The sequence below is a fragment of the Python bivittatus genome, unplaced genomic scaffold (genome assembly GCF_059951505.1).
Source record: "Python bivittatus isolate LINGU-HERP-01145 unplaced genomic scaffold, Pbiv_v1 ctg000080_np1212, whole genome shotgun sequence".
NCBI classification, from domain to species: Eukaryota; Metazoa; Chordata; class Lepidosauria; order Squamata; family Pythonidae; genus Python; species Python bivittatus.
In genome coordinates, this window is record NW_028277035.1 from 61136024 (window position 1) to 61156741 (window position 20718).

The window sequence follows — 20718 nt, forward strand, 5'->3', positions numbered from 1 at the left end:
TGGGAGAGCCGGGCAGCGCTTCCTCCTGCTTGTGGATTATAAATGCTTCCGCACTTCTTCCGGATCCCCCGAGCCCAGCAAGGCTCAGAGAAAGACGTGCGAGGACTAACTGGGAATGCCTCGTGAGGCTCGCTGTGACTGGGGAGGACTCCGCGCAGATGGGCGTCTACTCAAGCCCTTCCAATCAACGCCCTAGGAGAGGGGCGAGCCAGCCGGACAATGGGGTGTCCAATGGGGTGAAGGCTCCATCCCAAAACCACCGGGACCCAACCCATTTCAACAGGATTGCAGCCTGTATCCAGCGGGTCCACCTGTGTATAAAGCCATTTCGCCGCCTTCAGAACTGCACCGACCTCTCCTTACTGAGGACCTCCGAGCGCTCCGCCACGAGGGCTAGGAGAAAAGGCGGTAGTCCCCAAAAGCCTTCGTGGTTCCCGATTATGCGACTGGCTTCCTTTTCCCGCCCCGGAGCCCGCTCGCCTTTCAGCAAGTGGTTCACCCTGTTGACCTGCCTTCAGCTCTGCCTGGGGCAACCGATGCCCTGTGGGATTTCCCGCAGCTGCTGCGCCGGGGAGTGCTGTGGGACCAGCCCAGAGCAATGTTGCCTTTGTACCTGGACCGGAAAAGACTGGGCAAGAGCTGTTTCAGCACCACCGCCGGCTCGGACAGCTCCCTGTGCATTTCTGGGAGCCAATCCGAATGTAGACTGGAGAAGGCGCGATCTCCTCTTTTCTTTCCACCCATTTGACTCTACCAAAGGCTGTTTACAAACTCTTTGTTTTGACGTGGATTTTAGGAGCCCATCAACTCCCGAATTCTTTCCCTCCCTGCCGTTAAAACCTACTCATCCAGCTATGCAGAGCGAGATAACATACTCCACATGTGCCAAGAAAAGGAGACGGAGAGAAGGGGCACTTCTTCCCTTGCTGAGGGTTCGGAGGGCAGCCAATCGTCACCCCCTCTTCCCTCAGTATAATTACCAGGTCCAGGTGGCTGAAAACCAGCCTTCAGGCACGCCTGTGATAACAGTGGCAGCCCAAGACTCTGATTCAGGTGAAGCTGGGCGGCTAGTCTATTCCATGGATGCTCTGATGAACAGCAGATCCCTGGAACTGTTCAGCATTGATTCCCAGAATGGCCTCATCAGTACCACTGAAGTTTTGGATAGGGAAAATATGGACCTGCACTACTTCCGAGTGACTGCTGTGGATCATGGGATTCCCCGCCTTTCTGCCACCACCATGGTTGCAATAACAGTTGCAGACAGAAATGATCATAATCCAGTATTTGAGCAGAGTGAGTACAGAGAGACTATCCGGGAAAATGTAGAAGAAGGCTATCCCATTTTACAGCTGAGGGCCACAGATGTGGACTCTCCACCCAATGCCCATATCAGATATCGATTTGTAAATGAACAAGCAGCCCACTCTGTCTTTGAAATAGATTCACGGTCAGGGCTGATCACTACAAGTGGGCAAGTAGATAGGGAGAAAATGGAGAAGTATTCTTTGGTGGTGGAGTCAAATGATCAAGGTAAGGAGCCCGGCCCTCGATCCTCCACAGTTAGAGTGTATATAACAGTTCTCGATGAAAATGACAATGTCCCACAATTTAGTGAAAAGCGCTATATAGTCCAGGTAAGAGAAGATATAAGACCCCATTCAGAAATTTTGAGAGTTACTGCCACTGATTTAGACAAAGACAACAATGCTTTAGTTCATTATAACATTATCAGTGGTAATAGTAGAGGGCAATTTTCAATTGATAGTGTAACTGGGGAAATACAGGTGGTGGCTCCTTTGGATTTTGAAGTTGAGAGAGAATATGCCTTGAGAATCCGTGCCCAGGATGCAGGACGTCCTCCTTTGTCCAATAATACAGGCATGGTTAGCATCCAAGTAGTGGACATTAACGATCATGCTCCTATCTTTGTGAGCACCCCCTTTCAAATATCCGTGTTGGAAAATGCCCCTTTGGGCCATTCAGTAATCCACATCCAGGCTGTGGATGCAGATTATGGAGAGAACTCACGCATCGAGTACAAGCTCACTGGGGTTTCCTCTGATACCCCCTTTGTAGTGAACAGTGCCACGGGCTGGATTACTGTGAGCGGCCCTTTGGACCGAGAAACTGTGCAGCACTACTTCTTTGGGGTGGAAGCCCGGGACCACGGCTCTCCCTCTTTATCTGCTTCTGCTAGTGTCACCATCACTGTCATGGATGTAAATGATAACCGGCCTGAATTCACCCAGAAAGAATATTTCATTCGCCTCAATGAAGATGCCACTGTGGGGACTAGTGTTCTTAGTGTTACAGCAATTGACCGGGATGTGAATAGTGCCATTAGCTATCAGATAACAGGTGGGAACACACGGAACCGTTTTGCTATTAGTACTCAGGGGGGAGTGGGATTAATCACCCTCTCTTTGCCCCTGGATTACAAACAAGAGAGACGGTTTGTGCTAACAGTGACAGCCTCTGACCGGACCCTGCATGACAACTGCCATGTTCATATCAACATTACAGATGCCAACACTCACAGGCCGGTGTTCCAGAGTGCCCATTATTCAGTAAGTGTTAATGAGGACCGTCCAATTGGTAGCACAGTAGTAGTGATCAGTGCCACAGATGATGATGTTGGAGAAAATGCCAGGATTACCTACTACTTGGAAGACAATATTCCCCAGTTTCGGATTGATGCGAGCACTGGTGCCATCACCCTGCAGGCAGAGCTGGATTATGAGGACCAAGTTACCTACACACTGGCCATTACAGCCAAAGATAATGGGATCCCCCAGAAAGCAGACACAACCTATGTAGAAATCATGGTGAATGATGTCAATGATAATGCCCCTCAGTTTGTGAGTGCTCACTACCAAGGCATCATCTCTGAGGACAGCCCTCCCTTCACAAGTGTGCTTCAGATCTCTGCCACTGACCGGGATGCCCATGCCAATGGACGGGTGCAGTATACCTTCCAGAATGGAGAGGATGGGGATGGGGATTTCATAATCGAACCCACCTCTGGGATTATTCGAACCATCCGCAGGTTGGACCGGGAAACCATTCCCGTTTATGAACTTACTGCCTATGCTGTGGACAGAGGAATTCCTCCCCAAAGAACACCTGTCCATATTCAAGTGTCTGTGCAAGATATTAATGACAATGCTCCTGTCTTTCCAGCTGAGGAGTTCGAGGTCTTAGTGAAGGAGAATAGCATTGTAGGCTCTGTTGTGGCCCAGATCACAGCCCTGGATCCGGATGAAGGACCCAATGCCCAGATCATGTACCAAATTGTGGAAGGCAATATCCCTGAAATTTTCCAGATGGACATATTTTCGGGTGAGCTCACTGCCCTCATTGATTTGGATTATGAGACCAAGCCTGAGTATGTAATTGTGGTTCAGGCCACTTCTGCCCCCCTTGTCAGCAGAGCTACAGTCCACATCAAACTCATTGACCAGAATGATAATAGTCCCATTCTGAAAAATTTCCAGATCCTCTTTAACAATTATATCTCCAACAAATCCAACACCTTTCCTTCCGGAGTCATAGGGAAGATCCCTGCCTATGACCCAGATGTGTCTGATAGACTATTCTACACCTTTGAACGAGGAAATGAGCTGCACTTGTTAATTGTTAATCAGACTAGTGGGGAACTCAGACTGAGCCGTAAACTGGACAACAATCGTCCCTTAGTGGCCTCCATGTTGGTGACCGTCACAGGTAAAGATGATTTTCACTTTTTCAATAAATTGTGTCAAAGTCGTGTTTCCTTGAGCTATAAAAAATAGACCAGCTTGTTTGCTTTTGCTAAATCTATGGAAGCCAGAGATAGGAGAAAAAAAGCAAGTTAAGAGACTTCGATAGTAATTATGTTAGGAGATCTTTTATTTATTTTTTCCTAGCTTCCTTTAGGGTGTAATAGCTCAGTGGGCACCAAAAAAGCAAGATTTGATTGCTTCCTATTATCTCATGGCAGACTCATTTCATAATATATTAGACAGAGCCAAGTTCCTGCCCTGAAGAGTTTACAGTCTAAATTAGATTAAAGTGCACACAAAGGAAGGGAGAAAGGATGTAAATTGATAAGATAAACCTGCCTGCTGCACAGAGAATGGAGATGCTTCCTGCTTCTTTTCTCAGTCTGCTTTTCACGTAATAGCAATAATCTAGCCAAATATGGACACTTGGAAAGTGTTGCAATGATCCTCTGTGTGGCTTTGAGACAGAGTAAGCGTAAGTTAGCAACAAGTGATGAAACTGTGAGAGTTTGTCTGACCACAGCTTTCTTTGCCTACAGTATAACTGAAACTGGGGAAAAGGTGAAGAGGGTTACTCTGAGTAGAAAAAAGTAGCAACAAATACATTACAGTGTTTTTGAGCTAAAATTGCCATTTGGATTATGTTTCCCTATTTTGCCACTGTACTAGCCAAGAATAACATGGAGGTGATCAGAGTTTCCAGATGGATATTAGGCACATTGATGTAATTTGCCTGGTACTTCAAACATTCTTTGTCTAGATTGGAGGAGGCCTTGATACAGATTTGAAAACTTGGAATTTGTTCTTAGATGTTACTTTTCTTTCCTCTCTCTCTCTCTCTCTCTCTCTGTCACACATACGCACACACACACATGCAATGGCCTGAAGGATTTGGATGGCATGGAAGGATTTATCTATTTAAAATCATTTACATCCTGCTCTTTCTCTTCAAAGAAATTAATGCAATGTATTCCCAAAATCATGTGTGTGCATTTATTGTCACTTATGCAACAAGTCTGGGGATTAATCTGGACTTAAGCTCAGAACTGTTCAGAACACCAAGGCTCAGCCCTGAAACATGAAATCATAATGAAGAGAATGTCTCAGCTTGGGCACTTTCTTTCCTCTACCAAAGAATAGGAGTCACAGATCTGACTTAAGGAGCAAAGATTCTTGGGACAGAGGGCATAACTTCTAGGCACACTTATATTTCCAGTGCTTCTCTTTTTGAGAATGAAGTGCTGGATGTATCTGCTAAATATTTCTTAAGCTCCTGGATCAGGTGCATTTTTCAGAAGCAGTTGTCTTTCATTTTATTAATCTTATATTCTAAAGAAGCAAGTCAATTTGATCCCCGCCCCCCGGATGACTGATCAGATGTTGCTTTGACTGTCTCTTGGATTCTGCCAGTGAGCCAAATGCTTGAATTATCAGTCCCTTTTACTGCAAGAAGTAAAATGTTCCCACTATTAGGCATCTTAGCAGATTTAGCCCAGGCCTCAATTGTCATAAGCAAGGTTTGGCCTCTTGCTCAGATTCCATTAAACTAGCTCTTTTTCATTAAATAATTTGATCAGTCTGATTACCATGTCATGTCAGCATTTATGTCTTGGCTATAATCCTTTCTTTGTCCTCTCTGCCCACTGTCACTATTCATCTGACTTCTATTTCATGTTACATGCGAAAAAATGATTTATTGGTTTGCCTGCTGCATGTTTCTAAGAGCTATTTATTGCACCCACATATCACTTCTTGTAAATACCAACAAATTATTGGGGGAGGAGGCTGTTAAAAACCTCATTTTATCTTTACAATACATGAGTGCTGCATTTATGTAAATACGTGTGTCTCTATAAAATTCCCCTACATTGGAAATAGCTGTTACAGTCATTGCATACGTTAAGTCAGAAGGATTTACACCAGTAGCCAAATGCAGTCAAGGAAAATGTATGCAAGGCCAAGAATAGGACACAAATAACCTTAGGTCTTCCAGTTCTAAGCTCCTCCTATAGGTCCACCACTTTCTCCATTGTGGTCCAAAGATATGGAGAGTTCCTACCCTGGTTGCCTTTTGGAAGGCTGTTAAGACCCAGCTTTTTCCTTAAGAGTTGGGCCAGGATGGGGGATGAGCCCAGCATTTGCATTCCTCAGATAGTATGGTACCTAGTGGTATGTAAGAGTTTAAATGTTGTTGTGTTTTTAATTTGCATGCTCAGTTGTTAGCCACCTTGAGATGTTTTATAGAATGTGGGCAGAAATGTCATTTTTAAAATAAATAAATAAATGGTCCATTTTAAAGCTGATCCCTAATAATGTCAAAACCCCCAAGTGTGACTTGTAGAAAGCAGGTGCAGGAGGGTCCTCTAGGAGGGGGAGGAGAGAGTGAAGATTACATCTGTATCTCACCGTCTTAGTTACCCAGCTGTGTCTGGGGAGACTTGCATTATTCATGACCTTCTCCACACCCTAGCTAACTGCCTCCTTTTTCTTCCTGCCATGAGATTAATTTGGGGAGATGGTTGGGAAAAGGTAGCCCTTGCTTCCTTCCAAAGAGAGGGACAGGCCAGGTTGACATGTTCTGGGCAGCCAACTCAGGCTCTGTGCTCGACTGGGGTTCCTCAGGGGTTAATTGTAACGGTAGGGTAGGGCAATATTATCTTCAAGCACCCAGAGAGAGGGAGGGAGAGGAGGGGGAGGCATGCAGGCTGATGATTGGAGAGCCACATTGACCTTTCCACGCGTCTGCCAGGGTGCGCTCAAGTAAACTCAACCTCTGAATGCACTTAACCCTCGCACAAAGGCAGAAAGAAATCCCATTTTCAGGCTTTGCATTAAATTCACTCAGAACAACACAGTTCTTGGAATGAGGTTGTTATCATTTTTCCAGTGTGAAAATGAGGAAAGAAAGGCTTAAGCTCAGGAAGGCAAGAAGCATGGAAAGAGAATTAGGCAAAGGAACCAGCCCTCGGGGTATGAACAGGGGAGGGGCAGGGAGAGGAGGGGCAGCCCCCTGCCTCTTGTTGGGTTCAATAGTTACTGAGGATACTTAGCCCTTCTGTTAGAGCACAACTGACTTCTTGTAGATTTTGTATCTTATCATTGCTATGTTTTAATTCCATGGTCTATGGAATGCCTTCTGTTCCAATTTGATACAGCGGAAACAAGGATCAGCCTGATGGTTGAAATCAATGAACAATTAGTCAGGTCTAGAGAGAAAGGAAAGGGGTAGTCTGTGAAATGGATCTTAATGGATGGAAATCCTAGCCTTACTGCATTACTCAATAATGTATGGCAGTCTTAGATTGTAACAGAAAAACATTCGTTTGCTTCCAAAACCGGGTCCAATCAAATATTTTTTTCCTTTAAAAAGTAATGCTGATGTTAGAATATAAGTAGGTTTCATTCCTGTGAAGGGATTTTTCATCCCTTCATTAATTCCAGCCTCTAGGCATGCTTTGGACATATGGCATCTAATTCAGCCTGGTGCCCAGCTAGAATTCCCATGGTTAGCAGCTAATATGGATATCAATCCATTTCACAAGAGTGGTATCAATTAAGCTCCACTGTGCCTCTGATGTCATCTATCCAGCTGGGTCAAATACAGCTGGAAGGCTGGTTCTGACCCTTGGGCCAAATCCAGTTCCTGTTTGACTAATACAGCTACTATGTAAGGTGTGACGAAATTCAGTGTCCTTTGCATCCACCTGGCCTTGGCACATATCTCTAGTGATTAAGAAAATTGCTTGAGGAGCCTATGGCCTAAGGCTCAAACTTGTAGTCCCAGATAAATCTTCCTAGCAGAGATCTGTAGTGTCTTTAAGACTACTGAATATAATACGATGCAAAATTTATATACATATGCACATATAAGCAAACTTTTATGTTGGGGAAGATTCAAGTAAGTGTTAAAGATAAGGGAGTTACTGTAATGGAGAAAGCATAAACAGAGACAATTAAAATAAAAGTAAATATACGTTTTAAATTATAGCGATCATCATAATACATTTTCAGGCACTGATAGTTAATATATGTGATGAGATAAAAAGAATAATCTATAATTTTTATACCATGTATAAATGATAGAATGGAACTTTCAGTAAGTATAAACTCAGCAGGTTTTTGCTTGATTCTCCTTCAGAATTTCTTTGACGGGGATAGCCACTTTAAGTTCATTGATGAACTTTGCCATTTCTGATGTCAGAATTATATCCAATTGCTGTTTTGCATTGAGAATGGTGTCTATTTCTCCTATGTAAAATGATGAATGGCACAACTGGCAATTCTGTAGTATAGTAGTTAAGGAGTTGAACTGGTACTTGGGAGACCCAGGTTTGAGTTTACTCTCAACCAAAGAAGCTCTCTGGGTGACTTTGGGGCAATTTCTCTCTCTCAGCCCAACCTACTCACAGGTTGTTGTGGGAAAAAAATTGGAGGAGGAAATGCTACATGTGCTGCCTTGGGTTCCTGAATGAAAGGTGGGGTGTATATTTAACAAATGAATAAATAAATTGATGACATCTATGTATTGAAAGACAAATGTTTGATATTGTGGTCGATATTAAATCCTTTAATAGTTTAGGCTGAGTAGATGTTGGGTTCCTGAATGAAAGGTGGGATGTATATTTAACAAATGAATAAATAAATTAATGATATCAAATGTATTGAAAGACAGATGTTTGATATTGTGGTTGATATTCAATCCTTTAATAGTTTAGGCTGAGTAGATGTTGGGATAGAGTTGACTTGTGGCCCTGTTACAAAGTCTGGGTCCTCTGTTGATACTTCAGTGGCATCCCCTGTTGTCAATTCTGAGCAGCTCTTTCAGGTTTGGGAGTTGTCTGAAAAGTAGGATAGGTAGCCCAACCAATTTGTGACAAGGAAGTAACTCTTACCAAGATCACTGGTAACATGTAGGAGTGTATTATTTCCCCTGGGGACTTTAGATGAAAGAAGTGGTGTTTTGTCCCTTTTGCCTATAACTGTTCTATAAAATATTACTCCTAGGTATCAATACCATCTCGTTGATTCATCCTTGATGGGTATTGTAGGCCTTGGACATGGAATCCTTCATTTGTAGGTCTCTGATGAGTCAGAAGAGATGCAGTTGTATCACAGGCTCTGGCTAAGCAGACAGTGATTACTGTGGTTTGTTCTGTATAGAAACCAGAAGCAAGCAGTTATAGGTTTCTGATTACAGGTGGTACTTATACAGTATGACTAGTCCCTGATTGCACAGCAACTAGAAAGCTTACCAGCTAGATAACTGGTCTAAAGTGGATAGTAATATATGTATCAACACCTATAATCCAAAAATAAAAATACCCTAATGATAAAGATGTCATTACTGCATGTCAGATATAGGATAAGCTTTGCAGGAAGTTAATATATGTTAATGTTAATAGACATTTTCCTTGTTCAGATATGCTTTAAATGGAGCTGTAAAATTGCATCCAGCACTCCAATCATTCATATAGTCCTTCACGCAAAGGCTAGAAACTGGATGAGCATCTCCTAAGTGGCTCTGGGCACTGAACAGTCCAGTGGATCACTTGAATAATTGCAAGCAATTCCATCAGGCCACCAGCATTCCTTTGCCACTAGAATTCTCTGTTGTAGTGGGGAAAGATCTGAGAGGGGTGACAATTTGCCATTTGAATTTCCATTTATTTCAAAGTTGCTGACATTGTCCAAATATCATTAGGTATTTAGATGCACCAGCGTGTGTTTGCTGTCATGCCGTCAAAAAACCTCCAGTGCATTATTCCACTGAAATCAATCATAATACCCTAGGCCTGAATTCACCTTCTGTCAAATATTTTTGTAAAGAGGTCCCATCTTTTGGATTTGCTCCCTTGTAGGATGATCATAGCTCCAGGATAGTTATTTTCAGGGGATCTACAAATTCCATTTATTTAGGTTAACTGTTAATTAACAGTTTAGTAGTGTTCCTGGATTGTATGTTTTAATCTCTCCATTTAAAGTTTCAAGGCAAGAGGCACTTTAATTAATTAATTAATTAGTAATAACATATCATGAAAGCCAGATCTAACCTGATTTGCAAAATTGTTTAATTCCTTACATGCTCATTAAGAACTAGGAGCTGGGGGTGCTTGAGAGGGAAAGCAGAAAAACAAAATGTTCACAATTTCACAATTTTTGTGAAAAAAGTTTCACAGTTGGATTTGCCAATTGGTTTTGCAACACTTTTTCCCTTTCATCTTGAGCGGATTGATCAGAAGTAAATTCTGTAAAGCATATGGAGATTTTTTTTTTTTTAAATCTGCGCTCAGTCGTTACCGACTCTGCAGTGACTGCTTGGACGAGTCCTTTTGCAGTTTTCAAGGCAATTGTTTCGGAAGTGGTTTGCCATGGCCTCCTTCCTAGAGCAGAGCCCAGCTGGCGTGCACAGGAGGCGGGGTTTCCGTTGCTTCACGCCCTTTTCGGGCACGCACGGTTTTTCGTGCTTACCGGCAACTGCTCCCAACTCCTTTTTGCAAGGCGCCGCCAGCATTTTTCCTCCCACCGGAGTGAGAGTACCCATTTATCTACTCACATGAGTTTTCGAACTGTTGGGTTTACAGGAACTGGGGAGGAAACAGGAGCTCACCCTGCTAACGCGAAGGCTGGACTCGAACCGCTGAAGCGTCGACCATTTCTGGCCGGCAACTTTCAGCGTCATTAAGCCGCTGCGCCACCGCGTCCCCCTATATGGAGATTTATTCCCCCATAAGTGTGTTTAGGACTGTGATTTTAACCCACAGTTTAAACCACAATGCCTCTTTAGGCTTCAATCTAGTGGAAAGCATTAGTCTTTCTGATGTCTACCATGCAACTATACTCAAATTAGAGCTGTTTATCATTTGCAATTTCCATTATTTATTGAAGAGAGGAAATATTTAGCCATGCTGGTGGTGGCAGGTTGTTAGAGGAGGAAAAGGGAATTGCCCATCTTGGTGGAATAATTCTGAAGTAGAGTTACAATATTATACTATTACAACCACACAGAACTAACTATCCTCTATAATGCTTCCAGTCTGGATAGTCCATATTAGGAATCAATTAGTTGTTTCTGCTTGGATAGAAATTCATGGTAATAGTGCTCCTTTATCAGGAAAAGAGTCTTCTTTTGGATGAAGTCCAGTGGCCCTGGGTGAACCATAGTGTACCACGTTCAGTATATGGAAATATCAGTGACCCAAAACCAGTTCCTCCACAAATCACTGTTGCATGTGAACCAGATGGAAGGGAACTGATTAATACAAATATTAGTACAAGATTAAATTCAGTGAACTTTTCTCTGTGCAATTATTTCTGAATGCGCTAGCAAGATTTGGCATATAACTGAACTCATGCTGTATAAATGCAACACAGCTATATTAATTTATTTATTTGTATTTCAAATTTGTCACCGCCCATTTCACTGCAGAGCATCTCTGGGCAGTTTATAGTAAAAAAGAATAAATATTAATTAAAATAGAATAAATATTAATTAAAATACACTACAACAACAAGATTCCTATATAATACTTTGAAGAGACTGATGCTAACTAGGAGTTATTAAACTCAGGGAGCATCTTCAAGGTGCCAGCCACCCCCAGGGTTGGTTGTATCTCTTCTTGCCCCAGGTGAGTTGACAGAGCCAGGTCTTCAGTTACTTCTGGAAAGCTGGGAGGGCAGGGGCCCACCTCACCTCTGGGGGGAGAGTATTCTATAGGGCAGAGGCAACAGTAGAGAAGGCTCTCCTCCTGGTTCCTGCCAGTTGACATTCTCTCACCAATGGGATCTGTAACATGCCTTCTCTGCCTGACTAGGTGGGACGGGTCAATGTGATGGGGGTGAGATATAGTGAGAGAGTATCAGTGTCAGGGCTCTATCAGCAGTCGAGGAAATACTATTGGAGGGCGTGGGGAAAGGAAAACACCAGCCGCCTTGTAAGTAAGCCAACAGCTCCTGACTGTAAGTGGACTCATGCTGGCTAAGCATAAAGGCTGCTCTGCCGAAAGGGAAGGTGTGGGGTTGGAGAAGAAGGTGAGAAAAGATGAAAGATACCAGAGCATGATGACATAGAGAAGCCTGCAGAGGAAGCCCTGGAAATTCCTTTATCAAAGCCTGTATAAACAGACTCTCCCCCCCACCCCACTCCATCTATGCTGCTTGGTTGGGACCCGGCTCATTTGTCAGGCACTAAATAGAGTTGGTTCCTCTATTGGAATTACGTGAGGAAAGGAAGGGGGCAGAGTCTTCACAAGAAGACATGGCCTGTTTTGCTGAGGCTGGGACACCCACTTAAGGAGGATATCAAGCCTCAAACTACTGCTGCCTGTCCCATTCCCCCCCCCCCATCTGAATATTTTATGTTCAAGAATGTTTCTTTTGTATGCTTGGTTTAGATTGCTGACACTCCAAAGAGACTGTTTTGTTTTCCACTCCTGACCCTGAATGCATAAGGGCTGGGAAGAATAAAGTGCAGTAGGTTTTCTACATCTTTGGAGTCTAGTGTTGGTTTGCTCTTACTCATGAGTCAGCTCCCCACCTCTCTGACTACAAGGGGTTTTGCCACAGAGGTCTGAGGTCTGGCAATGTCACTGTACTAACATCTGCTCAGAAGCTCGCACCTTTCTGACATGATGTGTGCATATATTCTGAGAGAGGTGCCTTCCAGGTCAATCAGATATATATGCATATCCCAACTGCTTATTCCCAAACATTGTTGTTCAGGATGCTGAACAGCAATATATTTCAAGAAAGAGTGTCATTCTTTGTTCAAGCAAAATGAAAAAATGCACCCCAAAGACCTCTAGGCCCTTCCCTGGATTTGCATGAAAGGAGCATGTGCCAGGTGGCCCACTCTAATCAATGACTAGGGCTTCATCTTGATGATTGGATTGGATTTTTTAAATACCTCCCACAGATGCATCATAAAAATATCTAAGATGTTTGGGTATACTTCCAATCCTACCCAGTTAATGAAAATGTTTTTCAAACTGTGATGCCAGAGATGACTAGAGATATCAGAGTGGAGAATAAGCTGGTTATGCAGGTCCTGCAGTATATGAAGCATGTGGTAGAAGTGTATGGTCTCCAAGAAGAGATTCCCTCCTGGAAGAAATGCAGTCAAAGAGCCTAAAAATAGGCTTTTCCCCACCTCTCTAACTGGATAGCTCACAAGCCTCAGAACATTTACTATGTCATTCTGATATTCAACGTGAGAGAGAGAGAGGCTAGTTGCAGACTGACTGTTACATGCCAAAGCAACTCCTTGCTATCACTGGAAAGCTACATGTGGGGAAATCTCCAGGCTCCAAGAAATCATGAATATTCAGCAGGCTCCACCTCTTCATCAATTGCCAGGGCCTGCACTTATTCAGAATGGCTGATTAAAATTACTCCTGGGGGGGTTGATGCTTCCAGCCAGCATTGGGCTCTTTGTGTGTAGGTTGAAAGGTGGGAAGGGGGAAGGGTCGTTCTCTTAACCATCTGCTGCCCTTTAATGTAGAACAGATTGCAAGCTGGGTGAAAGGCTTGAGCTATTGCTAGGAGTGCATTGCAAGTCTTATTCGGAAGGTATCATAGATATTAAAAAACATCTTCAAGGAAAGAAAGGTGTGTATGTGTTATACAGGTCTGTTATACAAACAGATTATCCAGATTGGCACATGCAGTATTTTCTCATGACACATTGGTCTTCAGACTTGGGTTGAGGTTACCATTGTCAAGTTACACAATGTATTTGTAGTATGTGGAAGAAACTGTTAAGGAGAACTTTCCAGTTCCTTAATTCTAAAGATATGTGCTCAGGTATGAAAGTGTAGCAAATTTATCCTCATTTTGTAAGAGCATTTACAGCCAAGGTGATATGAGTTGTTCCTTATTAGCCCTTTTCTCTTGATTGGATGTCATTTGTTCATTTCATTATAACGGAACATCCAGAAGATACAGCCCAATTACTAGGAAGAGTGAGGCAGCTGATGGGCAGTACCAAAATTCTTCAGGATAGTGGGCATTGAGCAGCACGCTCTCCTCTGTGCCTTCCAATCCCATCGTTTATTTAATAACCAAAGTGCCAGGGAAAACAGTGTGATCTCTGAGTTGCTGTTTTCTTTCCTTTGATGCAAGTGGTTAGATCACTTAGTCTGCAGGTAAGAAACAACTAATTTAATGTCTGATGAGGGTAGAAACAGTAAGGAAGTGAAAAAAGAAACAGTACTCGAGTTGGAGAAAAGGAAACTCTGAATATAATGGCCAATACTAAAGGAAAAAGGAACTTTTGCTGAACAAAACACTTCTAAGTAAAGATTTGTTTTTGTGTTATAATATCTTCTTTCAAGGATACAAATTCTTAAAATAGAACAAAAAAGTCATGCTAAATCAACATAAAAATATAACTTCACTGGGCTTCTTCCAACAGTGAATGTTAGTTTACCCTATTGGTGGGCACTTGTCACAGGAAGGAATAATCCATTGGTGGGACAGCCTGATGGTTCTCTTGCTCTCCCCTGTCCTTTTCTGTGCCATTTTAATTCTCCATTCAGCTGATGACAGAATAATGATATCTCAGCCATTCTAAGAGGCTCTAGTAGAGAAAGAACCATAGTCTGCAAGTCCAGTACATAATGGGTGGTGGTGGTGGTGGTGGAGGAGGGGACCTTTTACTGATTATGGCTCTTGAAAACAATTAGTTTATTTCAGTGAGACTTCAGTGGGAGACCTTTCTGGTGGATTGTGTTCTATGAACCAAATCTTTCTCTCATTTTGCTATCCCTAGTTGCATCCAAATGTCACTGCTAGTCATTTTATATTTCTTTTTAATAGGATAGTCTGCACTCCATAGTTTATTTGGCATGATTGTTATTACAAATCTCTAAGGGGAAAATGCATTTTGCACTGTAATCAACATAAGAAGTCACAGTTGTAGCAGTACGTCTTTCCTGCTGCTTCACTATCCAGTGTCCTTCAGTCAACAATGCTAAGGGCCCAAAAGTAGAACTTCTATATGAAAATCTTAATCCTGTTTCACTGAAATCTGGCCCCAACCTTCAGATTACTCCACCCTTACTTATTAGGAGCTACTCTGTGCAGCAGCTGCTACAGTTGTGATCCCTGATTCACGGCAATTCCTGTGACTTCCTGGAGAAAATCAAACCTTGGTATTAGTAAGTGGTGGCTGGATCCTTCAGCTGCCCTTTCCATATCCCAAGAAAAGCTCAGGAATAGCAACTATAGGATGGGATGGAAAGAAGAGGCAGTCAGGCCCCCAGGATGTAGTATTTCAGAAAAGCCAGTGGTGAGCATGGAGGAGCAGTGGTTGAGAAGCAGAGTGAAGCCAGGAGGAAGTAGCACCCTCTTTTGTTCTTCAGTAACCAAGAAATAGAAAAGAGCTTTGGATGTTGCATTGGAAAAGAGAAAGTAGCCTTTGTCCTTTTCCCTGTGTAAGAACCAAAGAGAAAAGTTAAATACTTTCCTGATGATAAGACATAGCAACTACTGCTCTCCAGAGAATAACCTGTTACTTCAAAAAAGCTATGTAGATCAGTGCTGACTGGGAGGCTGCTTGGAACCCCAAGAACATTCAGAACTATACAGAGAGCAGCATGTAAATAATATTTTAAAAATATTGCCCCCAGATCTCTCATTTCATCTGCTCTAGTCCATCTGTCCTGCCAATACATTTAATATAAGAAAGAAGAGTAGCAATTGTAATGTCTTAGATGTCTGTGAGTGAACAATTCGCCCTAATCAGGACTAGAGATGTATGTAGTCTTTTCAGCCTCCACCTTCAGTCAATCTGCCCTATTTCACCCACTTAAAGACCAACTCCCAGGTGCAAGAACATTTCTCCTTTAGACTGTGATCTCCCATTTGATATGCTCCATTAACCCTTGAACCAGTAAAGTATGTAATGTCGGTTCCTTGAACCCGGGGAAAGGTGCTCACAAGAGTTTCAGCCTTGGTTTTACAGTTTATGTTTCTGAGTGTTCCAGCAAGCCAGTTAACTAGCTCCTTGATCACCAGGGCCTATGTTAAAAAAAAAGTGCCTATGTTGCTTCTGGGTACAAACGCAATGAGTCCTTCAAGTCAAACTCAATGCCTAATTTTTCATGGGCATATTTATATCAGTTTCTTGGCAATAATACTGAAGAGGGTTGCAGTTGCCTTCTTTCATGGTATTTTTTTAAAAATGTCTTGTCTAGTCTACAGCCCTGGTATTTCCTGGTAGACTCCTATCCAAACAGGCCAGACTCTGCTTAGCTTCACAGTCTAAAGTCAGTCAGATGCTACCATTTGCTGAAAATGGTTAATGGCTAACTATTTTGCAGTGCTTAGCATAGGTAACTTTAAGCAGAGCTTTCCCCAAATGTGCTACTTCATCTTCCCCATTTAACAAGAGCTTTTGTCTGCCAACCTGCTACCCAGTTAAGAATTTTGTATAATAGCCACATGCTAATGATATGGCAAAGAAAATGGCAAAGCTTTTATTGTGTATTTACACGGTTCATTAAATGTGGTGGACTGGGCAACTGGGGTCATTGGTAGCTTTGTTTTTAACCATTTGTTTGAGTAAAGCGATGAAACCCCTAAGCCAGGTTTAGAATTCAGACTGACCAAGTAATCATTTGGCACAAAAAAGGGAGAGTTGACAGCAGGCTAGATCAAACTCTGAGCACATTTTCCTTTCCTATCCAAAGAAAACAATAATAATGCAGGAATATATAACGTAGCTGGCATAAGCAATCAAATCTCAATGAAACCACCAGAAATCAGTGGGGGAAGAGCTGGGACTGTAAAAGTAAGAACTGTAGCCCGCCTCCTTAGAGGGAGGAGAAGTAGGGATCATATCTGCTAGCCTACCCTTCCTTTTCCTTTTCTCACTGATGCCACCAAGTGGAGCTCTCAACACACATATACACCAACACACACACTTTCTGGAATACCATGATTTTCAGCAGTCTCTGTACTGAGTATGGGAGCCAGAGGACAAAGAACATGGAGCAGAAATCCTTAGTGCAAACTTTTAAATACCTCTCAGCCAAGTTACTGGATAGAATGGATCAATTGCTTGAGGAACTGGACAGAACATGCTTTAATGAAGTTGTAAAGCAAGAACAAGTAGTAACAGATGTTTATGAAATTAATTTGAAGGAGGACTTAAATGTAATGCAGATGGATCCAATGGACAATTTATCCCCTAAAGGAGATGAACAGTTACTTTTTCTTTTTCCCTTTTTTTCCTTTTCTTTTCTACACCTCCCCCCCCTTTTTTTTGGTTTTTATTTTTGTATTTTTATAGTTTATATTGACTTTTATTCTTTTCATTTATAATTCTTAATAAAATTATTTGAAAAAAAAGATGTTAAACAACATAGGGGACAAGACGGAGTCCTGAGGGACACCATAGATCAACAACCTAGATGTAAAACAGTAGATGCCGTGAATTACCTTTTGGCCATGTCCCAACAGGAAGTACCAGATTTATTTATTAATTTACAGAACTTATATGGCTGCCCATCTCATATAATGATTTTGGTGGCTCACAACAAACAATAAAAACAAGAATAAAAACAAAACTGCCCTTCCCCCCAGGCACTAGAACAAACAGCCTCCCAGCAAAATCCCCATCCTAGCCCAATGCTTGGGGGAAAGTTTTCACAGACTTCCAGAAGGATAAAGGGGTAGGGACCCTAGGATCTCAGGTGGGAGGCTTTCCAAAGGGCTGGGGCTGCCATTGAGAAGGTGCACCTCTGATCAGGTGACATCATTTAAAAGAGGGACCTGGAGCATGCCCACCTTATCTAAGCTAGCAGGACAGACAGATACCCTCAGGGAGAGGTGATCCTGCAGATAACATGGCCCTGTGCCATGCAGGGCTTTAAGGTGATAACCAGCACCTTGAATTGCACCCAAAACAACTGGGATCCGGTGCAGCTCAAGCAGCAGTGATGTAATTTGGGTAAACCACGGGCCCCCCAAAACTGTGTGTGCTGCTGCATTCTAGGCTAGTTGCCGATTCTGGGTGGTCTTCAAGGGCAACCTCATGTTACTGCAAAATAGTGCTTTCAGCTCTGCCAGATGGCCCAGCAGGATCCCATGACTGTTAGTACCAAAACCTGTCAGGACTTCCAAGAAAGATAGTAGAGTTGTACTTCCCCCATCTAGTTTCTGGTGTTGGCCATTTACTATGGCAACCAAAGCAGTCTCAGTTATCATATCCTGGATGAAACCCTGATTAAAATAGGTCCAGAAAATCAGTTTCAGTCAGATGCATCTGGAGCTGCAAGACCAACACTTTCTCAATCACCTTACCCAAGAATAAAATACTTGAGACTGGACTATAATTAAAAATGTATTTTGGGTCAAGAGAGGGTTTTTTTTCCAGTAAATATCTTACAACTGCTGACTTTATGCATGCAGGGACACATCATGCACTCAAGGAGCCATTAATCACTTCCCTTAACCATGGACCAGAAATCAGCCCAGATGGGTAAAGATTGAGCAAGCAAATGATGGCCATGTACCCTGTTCCCATCCATAAGATCTACAAGCTGAAAAGAATTAAGATGAACCTGACAAGCAGCTGCCAAGGTTATTTTCCTGTGACCTGCCCCAACACTGGAGTCTAGATTAAGCTGAATCTGATTGATATAAATTGTTCACAGTGAGCTTCCAACTATTCCAGCCGCCTCCTCCAGCATCTTGATGGAAGAGATACTGCACACTATGGAAAAGCATTACCAGCCTATTCTGTACTGACATAGTGAAGGCAGAGAAGTATCCTTTTTCACTACACCCACCATGACAGAGTAGGATGCTAAAAAGGCCCCATTCTGTGTTCACTCCAGTCTGTCATAAGAGTTCCTCCCTTTGCATCCTCTACTTATGTGCTTCATCTCTCTCAGCTCCTTGGTAAACCAATGTGCCAACTGAGCTCTTTAAAGAGGGAAGAAGGCATTGAGGACCAGTAGTGTCAACTGCCCAGGCCTCCTCTGCAGACCAGCCAGGGATTTAGCAGTATTCTCAGCTGATAAGATGAAAATTCCTCACGTGTGTTCAGAAAATCATCTGGATTGATTAGGCACCAGGGTTGGATCATTTTAACCACTTCTTTACCCCTGCAGAGGTTTATAGCAGCTGCCAGTATAAAACAGACTAGGGAGTGATCTGTCAATAACAACAGAGTTACAGAAATTCCTCCACTTTCTGGGTATCAGCTGAACAGAAAACTATAATTCTTTGCTGCCATCAGTGATCCACCAGATCCATCAGATTTTTGCAGCTCAGATATAGTAGCGTGATAATCAGTTTAAACAATTCTCACTCTTTCATTTCATTCCCTCATAGTGGGTTATTTCTGCATCAGTGCCCAAACTTCAAATTTGTATCTCTCACAATTTCTTCTGAATCTTGATCTGCTGTTTTTCTTAATTTTGGTGCTTCCCAACTTCACTTACTTACTTATATACCTATATACAGTATGTCTACCAACTTTTTAGCCAATCATAAGTATAAAGTTTGAGTTACTTTTTTATGTGTCCTTAAATGCCAGGGTCTCATGGCTTCTTTCCTCTAAAATGTTAGAAAGCTTCCTGGTTTGAACTTTGGAGCCTCCTAGTCTGAACAGCCTCTAAAACCAAAAAAGCAATTCATTCACAGCATTTAAACCTACAGCATTTTCAAGAAATTGTTTTTATCAACGAATAGCAATCAAAGAGGCTAACAATTAAAAAAAAACAGATTAATCAAAAGCACAGCTCAAATGAGACAGTAAATTGCTGGCTTATTGAAATGTCTTGGCAATGAAAATGTGCTCCCAACAGTTCTTGCTGTCAACTTTGCTCTGAGGGCTTTGTGGAATCCTTTGGACTTTACACCTTTAAGGGATAGGAAGTAGTCATGGATGGTCCAAGATGTACCAGAAAGAATCTGCAAGCAAGAGGCATTGGCTGTGAATTTCCTACCCCCATCAGGAATTCTCTTCTAAAAGGCTTTGTTCTCCACAGATGGAGGGCAGCACTTATGATCCTGTCCCCACCCATGTGGTGTGGGCCAACTCAAGTCCTTTGGCTGCTTGAGAGGGACAAGACGGTGCCCTTCCCTTTCCAAACACAGAAACTACAGGAACCACAGAAGCATGCTGGCAGTTGAATCACCATTCAGTTCTGGTGAAGCATAAAGACAAGCCTCTCCCATTGCCTTTGAGAAAAGCAGGCTGATTTGAGGGAATAGCAAGCTGTGAGGTAGCCCCACCTCTGCCCAGTAATACCATATTGCCATTCCCTGTCCTCACTCTTTGCTGCCTTGTCCTATACTGCACTGGGCCAGGGGTCAGCCCTTCATCTGCTCTGTGAATTCAGCTACTGATCCAGTGGGCTAAGGATTTGATGAGGGCCCTGTAATCCCCTGGTAGCCATCATCAACATCCTCAAATACTTCTCAGGGGATCTAGTAGCTACTCATTGTAAGCACCCAGGAGAGAGGAGGTTGTCATTTAGGAATGTCTTATTCTGTGAGACTGAACATTGTTTTCCTTGTATTCCAAAAGAACAGCGCCGTTAGATAGTCTAAGATTTGCTTCAAGGAGTGGAAGAGATACAATTATCTTGAGGGCCGGGCTACATTTTGATATTCATTCATTCATTCATTCATTCATTCATTCATTCATTCATTCATTCATTCATTTTGGATGAATTTTAAGGACACTTTTAAATCAGGTCCAGCAATCCCAACAATCAGAAACATTGTACAAGATTTTAAAGTCTGAAATTTGTATTTTGAATTTAGCCTAAAAGCTGACTGGACTCTAGGAGAGTTCGTATAGGATTGATCCTAAATAAAAGCTGTCATATGAAGATTTTGAAATATTGTTAGAGGCCAAAGTCCCAAAAGTGCCTTCAATAAAGCATGTGTTATGAAGTTCAAGTTGAGAAGTTCTCATGGCAGTAATAAAGCCCTTATTATT

At 42.5% G+C, this 20718-nt stretch overlaps 1 protein-coding gene across 1 annotated transcript in view; it reads left to right on the plus strand.

Annotated features, from left to right (window-relative positions):
* Positions 1–383: 383 nt before the first annotated feature.
* Positions 384–20718, plus strand: part of CELSR3 (cadherin EGF LAG seven-pass G-type receptor 3) — a 105137-nt gene continuing 84802 nt past the window's right edge. The window contains exon 1 of the mRNA XM_088134239.1: positions 384–3726. Coding sequence (XP_087990365.1) covers positions 441–3726 — 3286 coding nt within the window. The 5' untranslated portion in view covers positions 384–440. The remainder of the gene's footprint in view (positions 3727–20718) is intronic.